Source organism: Cyprinus carpio, chromosome A2, assembly GCF_018340385.1.
Source record: "Cyprinus carpio isolate SPL01 chromosome A2, ASM1834038v1, whole genome shotgun sequence".
Lineage (NCBI taxonomy): Eukaryota > Metazoa > Chordata > Actinopteri > Cypriniformes > Cyprinidae > Cyprinus > Cyprinus carpio.
In genome coordinates, this window is record NC_056573.1 from 5189371 (window position 1) to 5204891 (window position 15521).

Sequence of the window (15521 nt, forward strand, 5' to 3'; positions counted from 1 at the left end):
GGTTTAGGGATTGATGTATTAAGGGCAGCTGTTTGTGATTTGCTCTGTGTGTACTGCGTCTATGCTGCAATATGAATTAGAAAATTTGATAAACAGAAAATCACTCAGTGCTTTTAAACTACTAAAGACCTTTAGTAGTAGCTTTATAAGAATACATTTCTTACTTGAATGCTGATTTTAAATGCTGTAGCGAGAAGATAAACACTGCTGTGTATAGTTCACTCAGGGGAGGAGCTAAGCTAAAAAGTAGATATAGTTACCAGTCATGGGCGGGGCATGTGCCTGTGTGTCACAGTGGAACACAGTCCTGAACGCTTATTTTAAGACTTCTGATTTAAGGGGGAAATATTTTTAACACATAATAGAGTGGATGTGAACATATACCGTGGACATATTATTATGTTCAAAAACAATATAAAAGTGAATTTTTGCATAATAGATCTCAAAAAACATTGAAAATAATTTTTATGTTCTATGAAACACAAATGGCAGCAGATTTTTTAATTTTTTAATTTTTTTTTTTATATCAATCTATAGAGAGACATAAAGAGAAACATTTGAAATACAATGAAACCATTATGCCACAATAAAGTTTATGCAGTGAGAGTTCAGACAATGAAATCAGTATTGGTAATCACACAACAAGGCATGAAAAAAAAAAAGTTTTGTGTTTGCAAAATATAGTGCAATAACAATGTAATGTAAATAAACTACTCAAAATATTATATATAAAAGCCTTAAAATATAAAAAAAAAAAAATAAAAAAAATAAAAATAACAATGTAATGTAAATAAAATCAAACAAAAAAACACTAACAGCAAAAATTAATTATATCAACAGCACAGAAACACTTTGGCAGAATATATTATTTTACCATCAGAAAACCATGATAATATATTCCAAATAAATTAATTCATAGGCAATACTGTTATCTAAAATCTTATATACATTTTTACAAAGGTGTATCAAAAGTATTTGTATGAAAACATATTTACACTTCGCATTCCATAATCACATTGCACACAGATTTAACTTTCACACCACAAATACATGCATTCTGAATGCATATATTAATATCCACGCACACACACAGGATATTTAATGCTCCTCTCTTATGAGGGAGTCTTCATTTGAAATCCTAGAGCGATGCTCTTTAATATTAATGAGGTAACATCTGATTGCAAAATATGTGAATGAACAGCTGGTCTTCCTGACCACCCTAATGAGAATTTTTTTTATTTTTTTTATTTTGTCTGACAATTTATTCAAAGGATAGGACACCCTCCTAATATAAAGTATAAGGGAAAAAAGCTTTAGCAAGTAAATCTCACAAAACATGTTCAGGTCATATTTCACCCCAAAATCAACAAAAGAAAACAAAGTGTACTTTTGGGAACAATAAGATTTGTAAAATGTACTGTAAAATTTGAAAAACATTTAGCCATGGTAATTCTCATTCTCATGACGATCTTCTTATTTCCTTACTATGAAATTTTGTTTGTTTGTTTTATTTAGTAATATTTAAAATGTAATTATTTAAATTTAGTACAATTTACATTCAGTGTTTATACATCATTTATACAACATTGAATAATAAATGCCTGGTATATGTACAAGCATGATATATAATTTATAATAAAAGTAGTGTTAAGATAATTTAATAATAATAATTAGAATTTTTTTTTCAGCAAATCAGCATATTTGAATGATATCTAAAGAATCATGTGACACTGAAGACTGGAGTAATGATGCTGAAAATTCGGCTTTGCATCACTGGAATAAATTACATTTTATAAAGTATTAAAATAGAAAACAGTTATTTTAAATTGTGATGTTATTTCACAGTATTACAGTTTTTACTGTATTTTTTGACTGAATAAATGCAGCCTTGGTGAACATAAGAAACATCTTTCAACAGTAGTCTGTTTAAATACAGTACATATTTCCCCATTTCAGACAGCTTTTCTTTGTGCCAAATATTTTTTCTTTCTTTTCATTCTGGGGTGAAATGTGACTTTGGCATGTTTGGTGACCCGGACAACAATACTAGTATCCCAACATTTTCATAATTTTTTTCGACGGTGAATACACATTATATCCTATTCCAATTATCATGGCTAAACTAAAATCCCTCAATGTTGACACTCTCTATTCCATCTCCCTGAGACAAAATGAAAGATCCCCACAGCACATGACAGAAGAATGCAGAGGTACCCCATGTTAAAAACAAGCGCATGAGTAAATGTCCAGCATTTGGAATGTATGGCCTTTGAGAGCGTCTTTAAAGGTCGATACGTCTATTACAGTGAGGCATGAGCACTAAATCTGCTGAGCAGGCTGTCTGCACATATGGCAGCCCAAGACACTTTTTTCCAATGTTAACGTGATTCTAATGTGTTTAGACGTTAACCTAGTGCTTATGTAACCTTTAGCTTAGCGCCTGTAGCTATGCTAGACCCTTGGGGCGACTATCAGCTTATGTTCTCCCCGTTTCTCCGCTCAGAAGACAGTAAGTAGGCGGCGTGGCAAACCCGTTCTGCATGCAACAACTCCAATAACAGAAACATACGTGTGAAACTGTGACATTTCATAAATTACCACTGGTTTACGCCTAGCGAAACGCAGCTCAGTGTGAACCACAAGAGACCCCGCTGTGTAACGTTCTCACGCTGACCCTCGTAACATTTATTCCAACTTGTTGTGATTACGCTAGGGTTTGCTCCACTAAGCAGGGTACTCTGCCAATGTCAGTGTCTTGCCAAGTTGTAGCTGCAGTGCGGAGGATCCCCACAGAGACCCGTCCGCAGTCTCACCAGACAGTCGTGTAATTTCAAGGACAATGGCTTTTGATTTGCATGCGAGTGATGAATATAGATTGTCTTTCTTTGGAGTAAACACACCTATAAAAATTGGATAATACTGATGAAACGGACAAAACATATCAAATTTGTGAATATTTTTGTACTGTTATCTTTCTGTTGGGTGGGTTCTAAGTTGAAAACCTAAAATGTGTTTCCTCAAAGTGAATAATGGACATCCTAGTGTTAAATATATATAGTTCAGTCATGAAACTCTAGATGGCACATGCTGTCGGGTTGTTAATGTAACAGATGATATTCAGAGAGTTAAATGACTTGGCACAAGCTGATTAGTTCATGCTGCATATGCAGCCAATGAGCTTACTGCCTTGCATTTATACGGCTGGCTAGCATTCACTAGAGATTCAGCGTGCTTTCAGAGTTTCTCGGAAACCCTCCACCTTCCCCAGCTCCACCTGTATAGATCTGCTACGGGTTATTTTATATGTTATTTGTGCAGCAGTAGTATGTCTTAAACACTCACGGCATCATATTGCCATATGCATTGCAGCAATAATCTACAACTACAGCAATAACCAACAGCAGCAGCAATTCAGCAGCAGCGTAGCAGATCTATTCCGCCAAGACCAAATACATTAACACTGTCATATCCATCACCATGATAAAATCTTCAGAGAGCTGTCATGATTGAATGACTGTTAATTCAACATGAAACAACATTTGCAGCCCATTTTACTCTTACAATGGCATATAAAATTTGAATATTTAATGAGGAAAAAGGGTGGGACTTTGTTTTTATGCACTGGGAATTGAAAGGGTGTTATTATGTCTGTAATGAGGCAACTGGTCAAAGATTATTAAAATAAAACAGTTATACTGTATAATGTGTGATACAGGTAAACAGTTTTAGAAATGTGGGTCATTTTTTTTTAACTACTTGAACTGTTCATGCATGTTATCATTAAACAATAAAAAAAAGTCATGACACCAAGCAGTTAAAATCTCTAGTTTGCCCATGAGCCATCAAAAAGTGTTACTTCTGTAATTGTCTAATTATTTGTTAAGCCTATTAAAAGGTACTTTACATTTAATTGAAATGGTAATAAATTGATTAATTCAAATTTATTAGGTAATTTTGAAAACAAGCCTGATAACTGAATGAAACAATGCCATGTTAGTGATAAGGATCAAAAATGGTTTCTCTCTGCAGCTTTAGCTAAAGTGCTAGACATTTCTAGTCCAGTAGACTAGTTTCAATATTTAAGTAGTAAATTTAATACCAGTTACAGTGCTAGATTGGTCTGTGATTATAAGATAAATATATATAATGCAGGTTTAAACAGGCTTGCCCTGCTGGTTCCAACCAGCAATAAAATGATGCTTAAAATGGCTCAAATAAATATGGGTCTGAAATGTCTAAACCTTTTGTTTAGTAATCAATCCAGCTTTTGCACTCCAGCAGACTTCAAAACCTAGGCATGTTAAGAATGATTCAGCTCATTAAATGCCATTCAGTTCCTGCATAGCTTGGCAGCCACGTGTCAGTCCTGCTCCCTGCAGTCATAGTATTTCTAGAGTCATTCCTTCCTTTCATTTAGCACTAGAGATGGTGGGCTGTTCTGTGTACCAGTGTGTGGCAGGGTCTGGTAAACTGGTCCCCAATGGCAGAGCGATGAATGGCGGGCACGTCCCTGTGCCGACTGGTGTCATGCTGACCACGGGCCCAGGGTAAGGGTGGTGATGGCCAGTGAGCCCGTCAGTCCGTCCGATGTGAATCTCGTCCTCCTCCATCTCTCCTGTGGTTTTGCGGTAGACAGGGTTGTCGAAGTTCATGCTTTTGGTACTGTTCCTCCTCCAGTTGCGGTAAACGAGGTAAACGCCGGCACACACCACTCCGAAGACCACTGTGGCAACAATAGGAACTGCATGTGTTTAACATACAGCCGTGAGGGGACATGTTAACACACGCTTGACTGGCGGTGGAATGACTGACAAGACAGCCAGTGTGACAAACAAAAACAGACAGATAGACAGACGGACAGAGGCAAATAAGTGTATAATTAAAAGAATAGTTCACACAAAAATAACAATTCCGTAATTTTCAAAAATTTATGTTGTTTTAATATCTTTATTTTGTTATAATGTGTTAAGCTTAGTGTAATGTTCATGCTACTCTGTTCCTCAGAAGAAAAAAAAAACTCTTACATAACTTCAAAAGATTTGAAGGACAGTATAGTGCATGAGTCAGATAAGACAGATCATTTTTATGGTGCTTTTTGTTATTTTTAAGCTCTTGTAGATTGTTGGTGTGAAAAAGAGCAGGATGAACAGTCTACCTAATATTTCCTTTTGTGTTCCCCAAAGGTCAGTCAGTCATACCGATACGAAACAACATGAGGGCAAGTATTGTAAATGATGGCAAAATTGTTATTATTGGTGAACTGTTCTTTTCAATTGGTTGTATTGAAACTAATGATAGTAAAAAAGAATGTGATTAGCAGATGAAAACTGAAACAGAGCAAAAAGGGTTGATAGGGAATGAAGAATAAAGGAAGAAGGGCAAAAACTCCATACAAACTGATCAGAGAAAATTCTTATATGCCTCTCAGAAATCTTTGTATGCTGCTAAAAACCTAACCTAATAAAAATCAAATAAATTCTAACATCTGCTCTCTCTGCAATGCAGCAGGCTTGATGTTAGTCAGTTTCGTTGTAATATTACCAAGGGAGTTTCTTTCTTGGATCACAAACACAATAAAGTAGAATGAATCTAAAGTCGTTCAGACAGCACACACACAAACTGCATCTCCATACAGCTGAGTCTGCTGCCCTGGACTCTCTCACCTTGTAGTTAGAGCATCAGTGAGCAACACTGGTGTCAAAATGTCCTCAAAATAGCACAGGGCAGGACCCTAGCGGCCCCAGAGAGGCAGAAGATGTACATACCTATGGGAATTACAACTCCAAGCACTGCCACTGTCAGATTACGGCCAAGGAGAAACAACTCATTGCCAGCTGGGGGAAAATGAAAGAGAGGAGCAACACTTACACCTTCAGATAAACATTTGTCACATTTGTTTAACATATCTAGTCAAACAAGTTGATGTGGCTGATTGACCCTTCTCTAAGCTACCCAAACAAAGTGACCAATTACAGCTTGGTGACTATTACTAGCATTAGATAGTGCAAGCTTTCAGGCTTTCTCAGTATAGATGAAAAGTTTGGAGGGAAGAGTATACAGTAGTACACAGTAGTTTAGGCCACATTATCATCTAAAGCAGGGGTGTCAAACTCAGTTCCTGGAGGGCAGAGCCCAGCAGAGTTTTGTTTTAAACCTGCTCCAACACACATACCATGTAGTTTTCAAATAAGCCTGAAGGACTTGATTAGTTGGATCAGGTGTGTTTAATTAGGGTTGAATCTAAACTCTGCAGCGCTTCTGCCCTCCAGGAATTGAGTTTGACACCCCTGATCTAAAGGAACTTTACAGTATGTAAAAACTGTAAAACCATTTTTGCAATCTTTTAAATGAAGATTTTGAAATCCTGGTGAACTTCTGAAGCCAAGCCACATGAATTACCTTTATGAGTTGTTTATAGGTTTATCTTAATCTTATTACATGGCTCTGTTGAATACTTGATTCTGATTGGTCAGTCACGACATTCCAAGGTGTGTTATCCCTCAAGATGACACTACAGACTCAGTTATTTACTTTGTTTAGAGTTATACTCTTGCTAGGAACAGTTTTTCCAAAATTATCTTAAAATAATGATGTTGAGGTTTAAATATTTATATTTAAACTTTATATTCTGCTTAGAAATGCTAAAATTGCAACAGTAACCAAATCACGTTCATGGCATTTTCTCACTATGCAAGGCATTTCTGATTAGCAGTTTTGCACTCAAAGCATTTCACTCCAACCCACATAATAACACAAACTTCTATTTAATGAGCATATTTTGCCAAAAAAATCATTCATGGAAATCAGTCCTCTGAAACACTCTGTGAGCTCGTCAACAGTAACTAGGATGGCTTAGCAAAGGCTTAACTGAGGTTCCTCAACTGCATGAAAGCACACAGACCCATACTTACAGTGATGAGACGGGTTACTCAGGCTGTCTGGTGTGGTGCTGGACGCTTGTGTAGGACTGTGCTCTGCTGTAGTATTAGAGGAGACGGCCAGTTCTTCTTGACTAGAGGTGAGGAGTGATGAGAGAGTGGTTTCAGCCATACTGTCGGACTGAGATGTCACTGCTGCAGGGGACTCTGGTGCCCGGCCAGCCCCTGTCTCCATGGTGATGTTGATGGGCACAATAGGTGTGAAGGCAGTCTCATTTTGCACTGTTGGTACAATGATGGGAGAAAGGTTAGCCATGGAAAAATAAAAAAAATTGCCTATAGCCACTGACTTAATATTATGGAAGTTAATGGCTACCAGCAACAGTGTCTTTACCAACATTCTTCAAATATCTTCTATGATGTTCAAAAATAAATAAATAAAATAAAAATTGGTTACATGGAATAATTTGTGTCCTGCCTGGTCAGGACACGACGTTAGATACAATGTGATAAGCTTATAGGGTGTACACTGTGGTGTGTGTGGGGTGTGATCTTCTCGATGTGGGGGAGCGCAGGTGTATTTGGGTGAGTGTTCACTGATCTGAGGAGCTCGCAGACACAGGAAGTCACAGCCTCCGTTAGTCACGCCACTCAGGTTACAGCTGTCAGGAGCTACACACACACACACACACACACACACAATGATTAATCATCCATAAGTGGAGATGCGTTCTCATTCTGTGAGCCACATGGGTCAAATACACTTTATCTTCAGTCTGTGGAGCCTTAAACTATGATTAATATTTAACTGTAAGCTGACACTTATTGTCTTCGGTACCAGACTGTTAAGTCAAAATGACTTAGATGCCGATTAAAATAGAAATGCCGGGTGTGATGGATAACAAAAGGAACAAATCCTATGGTGGATTTCATAAACTGGATTAAAAATGTTATGTCGTATGCCAAGTCAACATGTCAAAAAGGGCCATAAGATAAATAGAAATAGCTGAGTTGAAGTCCAAATACCTGCAGGCTGGCTCAGCTCGTGGAAAACCACTATATCATGAGGGTCATTGAGGTGCTCGGCAAGACTGGTAACATCTTGTCCTGTGAGTCTGTTTGCACTGTAGATGGCCTCCTTCTCACGGTCTGTCCAGTACACGCGATCCTAAGAGACACAACAGTCAACACAAGATTTTCACATGTCCTTGTGAAAAGAAATCTGCTAGGTGGTTGCTAGGGTGTCTTAGGTGGTTTCTATAGTGTTGCAAGGTGTTCTGGGTGGTTTTAGGTGGTACTCTAGCTGAGGTGTTCTAGATGGTTGCTAGGGTGTCTTAGGTAGCTTCTATGGTGTTGCTAGGGTGGTTTTAGGTGGTACTCTAGCTGAGGTGTTCTAGATCGTGTTGTTAGGGTGTTCTAGGTGGTCTTAGGGCATTTCTAGGTGATACTGTGGCTAGGTTGTTCTTAGTTGGTTTCTAAGGTGTTGCTAAGGTGCTAGGGTGGATTCTAAGGCATTGCTAGGGTATTTTGAGTGGTTTTAGGGCATTTCTAGATACTATAATTGGAGGGTTTAGAGTGTTGTTCTGTGTTGTCGCTAAGGTGTCTTAGATGGTTTCCATGGCATTACTAAGGTGTTCTGGGTTGTTTTATTGAAAGGCTAGGTGGTTGCTAGGGTGTTATCAGAAGGTTTAGAGCAGACATGAGCAAACTTGGTCCTGGAGGGCCACTTTACTGCAGAGTTTAGCTCCAACACTGATAAAACTCACCTGCCTGTAACTTCTAGTAATCCTGAAGACATTGATTAGCTTGTTCAGGTGTGTTTGATCAGCGTTGGAGCTAAACTCTGCAGGACAGTGGCCCTCCAGGACCGAGTCTGGCCTAGTGATTGCTAGGGTGTTCTGGGATGTTCTAGTTCAGGGGTGGCCAACCACAGTCCTGCAGAGTTTTGCTCCAACCTTGATTAAAACTCACCTCCCTGTAGCTTTCTAGTAACCCTTAGATCTCGATTAGCTTGTTGATTTTTGTTTTTTTTTGTTTTTTGGTGATGTATTCTGGATTGTTGCTGTTCAGGACCAACGTTGGCCACCCCTGTTCTAGGGTATTTCCTTGATTGATGATTGGTGGGTGGTTGATGGTTTTTTTTTGTTTTGTTATGTAGGTTGTCCTGTTTTGATTGCTATGGTGTTACTAAAGTGATGTGTGGGGTTTTAGGGCATTTCTAGTTGATAGCTAGGGTGTTTTCATTGGTTGCTAGAGTTTTAGGGTGTTGGTAGATAGCTGATAGGGTGTCCTCGCTGGTTTCTAGTGCATTGCTAGGCTGTCTTGAGTGATTGTTAGAGTGTTTTTGGATCTTTTTTAGAGTATTGCTATGATATTCTGCACAGCTGCTAGGCAGCAAAGTTTGCGACTGTAATTTATGTATTTAAGTAAATGCAGCAAATTTCATTCTTTTGAATTGTCAAAAAACGTCACGTCAATCACATGTTAAGTGAGTGAGCAGCAAGCAAGCAGCGCAGTTAAGTGTTCAGTGGTCTGTGTGGTTGCTAGGGCATTGCTAGGTGGTTGCTAACACATCTTAGGCAGTTTATACATTTTTGCTCAGGTGTTATAGGTGGTTTTAGGGCATTGCTAAATGGCTAGCAGGGAAAATCTGATTGCCTTCTGTCTGTTCTCCTCTCTTCAAAACGCATTGAAATTTTAAACTATAGCACAATGGTGGGGGACATATTTAGCATACTAACATTTGATATTTTAGGTTATGAGTTTGTTCTAACATTTGATATTTCAGGAGGCTGGAACCAGACATCAAGAAGGAAATCACAGTACAGTAAAGGCAGCCAAACATAGGCATGCCTGTATAAAAAACTATAGCACTAGATCATCGATTGCATTAAATTGGAAACCCTAGGGCAAAGAATGAATTAATGCTCAACTAGAAAGAATTCCTCCTTTGAATGTGTTTAAAAATATATTGCGATGTAAAAATGAAATGAAGTGTGTGACTGTTAAACCAGGCAAAGCATCTGCTTGCATCATAGATTTTGAAGTTTGATTGAAACAATGAAAATGGTTTAAATAAATAGCTGCATAGTCTGTGTAATGTGTAAAACATTAATTGCTTGTTTTAAAAAAAAGTTCCACATTAAAAACTGCCTAGCGATCCCACATTGTTTTCTGTAGAAGCTCTGTTACTGGGGTGAAATCCACAGCAGGATTCTCTGTCCAGCAAGACCTTTAATTCTGCAGCTGATGTGTAGGTGTGTAAGACTACAGCCCTTCAGCATTCAGCCCTGCTCTGCTGTGAGAGGAAGTCAATCTTAGATTAGTGTGCTCACCACTTGAGCCGTGCTTGTGTGAAAATACTATAATCTTCTTTCTTCCTCTCATAACTCTGCCCAGGATCCGTCTCTACGTTACCAAGGAGACCGTTGAGCTTAAGCAGCAACACAATAAAGGGAATTGTCCCACAAAAAATACAATACATCACTAAAGTAGGTTGTTGAACATTAATAATTCTGAGCATGTTTCAGTTTTACATTTAAAGTGGCTTCAGAGACAGCTTCAATCAATTCCCACGGTCTTCCACAGCCAACAACAGCCACTCACCTAAACATGGCATTTCTGTAGATGTTTTAATTCTAGACAATACAGTATATAGCCCAGGGAAACTACAGTATATTGCTGATATTTGTCTATTTTGAGACCAATTGTACCCAATAAGCATGCCTGCTGAATCAATTAACAGTTGAACAGTGTTCATTATATGTAATATGAATGGATTGATATATCATCATATTATTCAATTAGACAATATTTGGACCTTTTGAGATGATCAGAATTGGTCAGTCCCTTTTGCACCAGTTCCAAATCTCCAAAATCCATAATTTTTAAGTGACTAGATACACTTTATTGATAAAAAGTGACAGAACACTGCAATAATATTTCACAATATTACTCTTTTATTGTATTTTTGGTAGTGTGAATGGTAGTGTGAATCAATCCAACAATCCATTAGAAAGCTCCACCACCAGTAAAAATTGCACAAATCTCTCATTTGCTTTCATTAAATTAAATATCTGCATTATATTTGCTTTCCTTATACTGCCATTGGCTGTTGAAAAATCTATATTTTTTAAAAAAAAAATGGCTCTGAGCATTGCTAAAAATGTAATCTGATCTTGATATGCTTGATGTAGCTTTTGATTTATGAAGAAAAAAAAAATAGATCTGGACTACATCACTGGCCAGAGTCCTGCAGCTCTTAAAATGCTGCTATATTAATAAATCATAAAGAGAAAATAAGAAAGGCTTTAATGCTAACTCTGCTGTAAGATACTAGTCTCGCATAGCCAATTCATGGCATCTGGAATACATGGCAACTTTCATTGGCCAAGGCCCTTCCATGAGGCCGTTTGACCGACATGTCAAACAACCAATCACAGTTCGTTTCGTTCATCGTCACATTTCGGGGCGTGGAAATGTCGCCACAGTAACAGACCGATGTGTAAAAACAAATTTTAAAGTTTTTGTGACGCAAACTTTAAATATTTCACATACTTTTGAAAATCCAGTGTTTAGCTGATCCTGATAAGCGCTCGTTGTCACAGTTGTAAACATGACGGCTTTCTTTTTTTTTGTGAAGGGGTTTGGCATCACGGCATCTTTGTTTCCAGGCAGAACGTTAAAGAACGCGACACATCTACCGAAAATCCTGTATAATTCAACCAATCCAATGAAGACAAAGCTCCTCAACTGTTCCACTTTTGTGTGCCATATGCATCAGACGTTTAGCCAGTGGTCCGTGGGCGTGACGTCTGAGGCTGAGACTAGTAAGATACTGACCACACACACACTCATTTACATATGCTCCAGTCGGCACTGCCTGCGTGTGAGCGATATGACCAGGGCTTCTCAGCAGTGTGAGTGGGAGTTATTATTAAGTGCTGGACAGCCTTGGGCAGCGGTTAAATTCACTGTAATGGACTGATTAATTCACACAAACACAGACTAGCTGGTGTTAACCACATGCATGTAAACACACACACAGAGTTTACAAAGAAATTGAAGAAGCTGAGACACACAGATATTTAGGAGACTCACTCACCTCAAACACAGCGAGGGCATACGGATGGCCGAGTCTCTCGCTGGAGGACAGGATGACTCTGCGATGGGCCCCGTTTAAATCCACGCTGCAGATCAGGTGCAGTTTTGAGTCCACCCAGTACAAGCGCTTACCAACCACATCTGAATTCAGAGACACAACGCTACTGTCAAACAATTCATTCTTACTGATTCATATAGAGTGCATAAAGCTCAACTGTTTTAGACACAAGACATCTCAATCCTCTTCCTCTTTCCATAGAGCACTAATAACAGAAGGGAATAACCATAATAATTCCTACCGAGTGTGATTCCATTGGGCCACTCAATGTCCTCAGACACCAACACCTGTCGATCTACACCGTTCATGCCCGCCTTCTCAATCCTGGCCCTGATGCCCCAGTCAGACCAGTACATGAACCTGTGAAAACAACCTGTTTATTTTTGTTTTTCACCAAAAATACATTCAAAATGCAATTCATACATACATGACCTGAATCCAATATGATTTCTGAACTAAAACTGATTTAGATAATTTTTTAGTTAGTTGAAAATTTTGGAGTGGCACAACTGTCCTTGTGAAAAGCCTCATTAAAACAATGTTATTCTTGGAAAGACAGTCTTATAAAGTAATTTGATATATAATATTTTTTATAATTTATTATAAGTCATGCGACCAACAATGTCATAGTAAGTCTTTTATAATATCGGATAATTTGACCTGTTTATTAGTAGGCAAGTAATAAAAAGCAGTGCCATTTTACTATTATTTTTTTACTACTATAATATTTATTAATATTTTGAATTGTCTTTTATATGTTTTCAGTTTTCATTCAAAATTTTAAGTTTTAGCAATTTTTATATTTCTATTTAGTTTTAATTCATTTTTTTAAATTCCAGTTTTAGTAATTTTATTACTTTAAAAACATTTTATTTCAGTTAGTTGCCAAGGAAACATTTCTAATTTTTAACAAGTTTCAATAAGTCTTATGTTTTCATCTAGTATTTATATTTTGTTGTATTTCAGATTTATTTCAATGAACAAACATATTTTTATATTGTTTAAGTTTTTATTTTAGTTAATAATAAGAACACTGTGTGTCATGGGGTGTGACTCTCCAAAAATATTATAGATATTTATAAATTAATGAGTCATGATATTTGCAAAAACAAAAAAACAAAAAGTCTTGAAAATATATTATCACCTTTCACTTGATGGTTGCACGTCACATTTTTAAAGTCATTAAATTTAAACTTTTTTTTGAAAATGGTATAAAATTTTCAAAAGTGAAATAGATGTGTAAAGGATTTTTCTCTTTTTTACTGTCAAGACAATGACAAAAGTCAAGACCAGAGCAGCCCTAAGTTTGTCCATTAACAAAAGGACAATTTTGTGGCATTCACTACTGCAAGCAAAAAACAGCACAATTAATGTGGCGGTAAGGTTATCTCTATGGATTAACAGAATTCAATAACATTTCCTCTGTAAGACTCCACAGCCTCCATGTGCATGTCACTGAAAGCTTCTCTTATCATCTCAGTGACCTTTAAATGCAGTCAGTCTGGCCTTTTGTGGTTTTGTCATTTGGATGGCAGTGATGTGTCTGATAGCGGCTCACCCTCTCTCTGGATCCACAGCGATGGCCCGTGGTTCGCTCAGATCGGTGCTGATCAGCACGCGTCTCCTGCTGCCATCCGCTGAAGCCACAGAGATGGTTCTGTCACCCGAGTCGGTCCAGTAGAGGTTGTGTTGGACCCAGTCCAGTGCCAGACCCTCAGGGGAATGCAGATCTGAGTCAATCAGAGTAATGTGTCGAGACGGGTCGCTTGCTTCGTGGATGTATGCACTGCAGAGACATGTAGACAATTATAGGTTCTGCTACTAGATGCTGAGTCTAACAGTCAAATCACATGACTTCAGGTAACAGGCAAAAATACTGTCAATGAATGTAATGTCCACAACTGTACATGTTTTTAATGCAATATTTGCATCTTGGTTTGTAATTTTTTGCAATATCCCAAAATTCACATAAAAATACCATTCAAAAATGTATGGTCAGTAAAATTTTTTTCCATGTTTTTGAAAATAAAAGTCTCTTATGCTCCCCTAAGATGCATTCATTTGATAAAAAATACAGTCAAATAGTAAATGAAAATAGTAATATTGTAAAATATTATTATAATTTCAAATAACTGTTTCATGTTTTAATATATTTTAAAATATTATTTATTCCTGTGACGCAAAGTCTTCAGTGTCACATGATCTTTCAGAAATCATTATAATATGCTGATTTACTATTCAAGAAAATGTTTTATTATTATCCATGTTGAAAACTTTTGCTTCTTAATATTTTTTTGGAAAACTGTGATCCATTTTTTCCAGATTCCTGGATGAATAGAATGTTTAAAAGTACAGCATATATTGAAACAGAAATATTTTGTAACATTCTAAACGTTTTTACTGCCATTTTTGATCTCAATGAATGGAACGTCAGTAACTGCTTTTTAATGCTTTAAAATGTTATTTATTTGCATTGTGGAGTCTCCAAACACTTTTTAATTTTAATTTTTTATTTTTTTTATTTATTTTTTTAGGATAAAATGAAATTCTACTTTTGGAAAACTTTACTGTTGTGTTTTGCATATTGTTTCACATACTTTACATGTAGAAAACATAGAAGACCTACAGTATAATGTGCAGTATGCAATAAACCCCTGGTTAGTTACTAATATAATATTTTTGTCTGAAGCATGCTTTCTATTTTTCTGTTTTATTAAATATCATTTATGTTGTTATTCTGGACAGTTTTAACTAAAATCATTATCTAATACTCAGTGCTTCTCGTTATAGATCCTCAAGTCATCTGAAGTGTTCATGAGTGCCACAGATGTCTAAATGAATGAACGGCCCTGTAGGACCTCAACTCACCCCTCAGCCTTCTATTATCAGCTTCAATATCATCCCAAACTAGTTCAAGCTCACAGTGGAGCAGTTACGGCTAATGACTTTGGACTTTATCCTGACTTATAAGTCCAAAAGAGACAGACGATAGGCAGAGAGAGAGAGAGGGCAGGGGCAGAGTACTGACATTTAATAAGATAACACATCATTTTGGGCAGCCGCAGAGGTATCTATTATTAGGAAAGTGATGTCCCAAATTAAGGAGATCACATGGAATGTGCAATCAGGAGGAAAGGGAGATGGACCGTGGAAAAATGAGTCAAGAGGTTCCTTGCAAGTTTTAAATGAATTTGTAACTGGGCCAGACCTTCATATGGCAAGAGTCAAAACCTTTCCTGTATTACATTACAAAGAGCATTCGACCTGATGTCTACACAGGGCACTTTGAAGGGAGAATAAGCATTGTAGGGTCGTTACAAACATTTTCAAAGGGTTCAAATGATGGTCGTTTCACTCTCAAAATTGCTCATATTATAAAAGGGTTACTATCATTAACTTTTTAATAACATTTTTAACCTCATGGTATTTTGCTGTTATTATCATTGCTGCTGTCATTATGCTAAAAATCCTGTTTTTCTCAG

General features: G+C 37.1%; 1 protein-coding gene across 1 annotated transcript in view; it reads right to left on the reverse strand.

Moving 5' to 3' along the window:
• Positions 1–1821: 1821 nt before the first annotated feature.
• Positions 1822–15521, reverse strand: part of LOC109098856 (low-density lipoprotein receptor-related protein 8-like) — a 95209-nt gene continuing 81509 nt past the window's right edge. The window contains exons 11-18 of the mRNA XM_042714169.1: positions 13598–13825; positions 12281–12399; positions 11983–12122; positions 7905–8046; positions 7407–7550; positions 6912–7253; positions 5766–5834; positions 1822–4741 (exon numbers count right to left, since the gene is read on the reverse strand). Of these exons, the coding sequence (XP_042570103.1) occupies positions 4410–4741; positions 5766–5834; positions 6912–7253; positions 7407–7550; positions 7905–8046; positions 11983–12122; positions 12281–12399; positions 13598–13825 (1516 nt within the window). The 3' untranslated portion in view covers positions 1822–4409. The remainder of the gene's footprint in view (positions 4742–5765; positions 5835–6911; positions 7254–7406; positions 7551–7904; positions 8047–11982; positions 12123–12280; positions 12400–13597; positions 13826–15521) is intronic.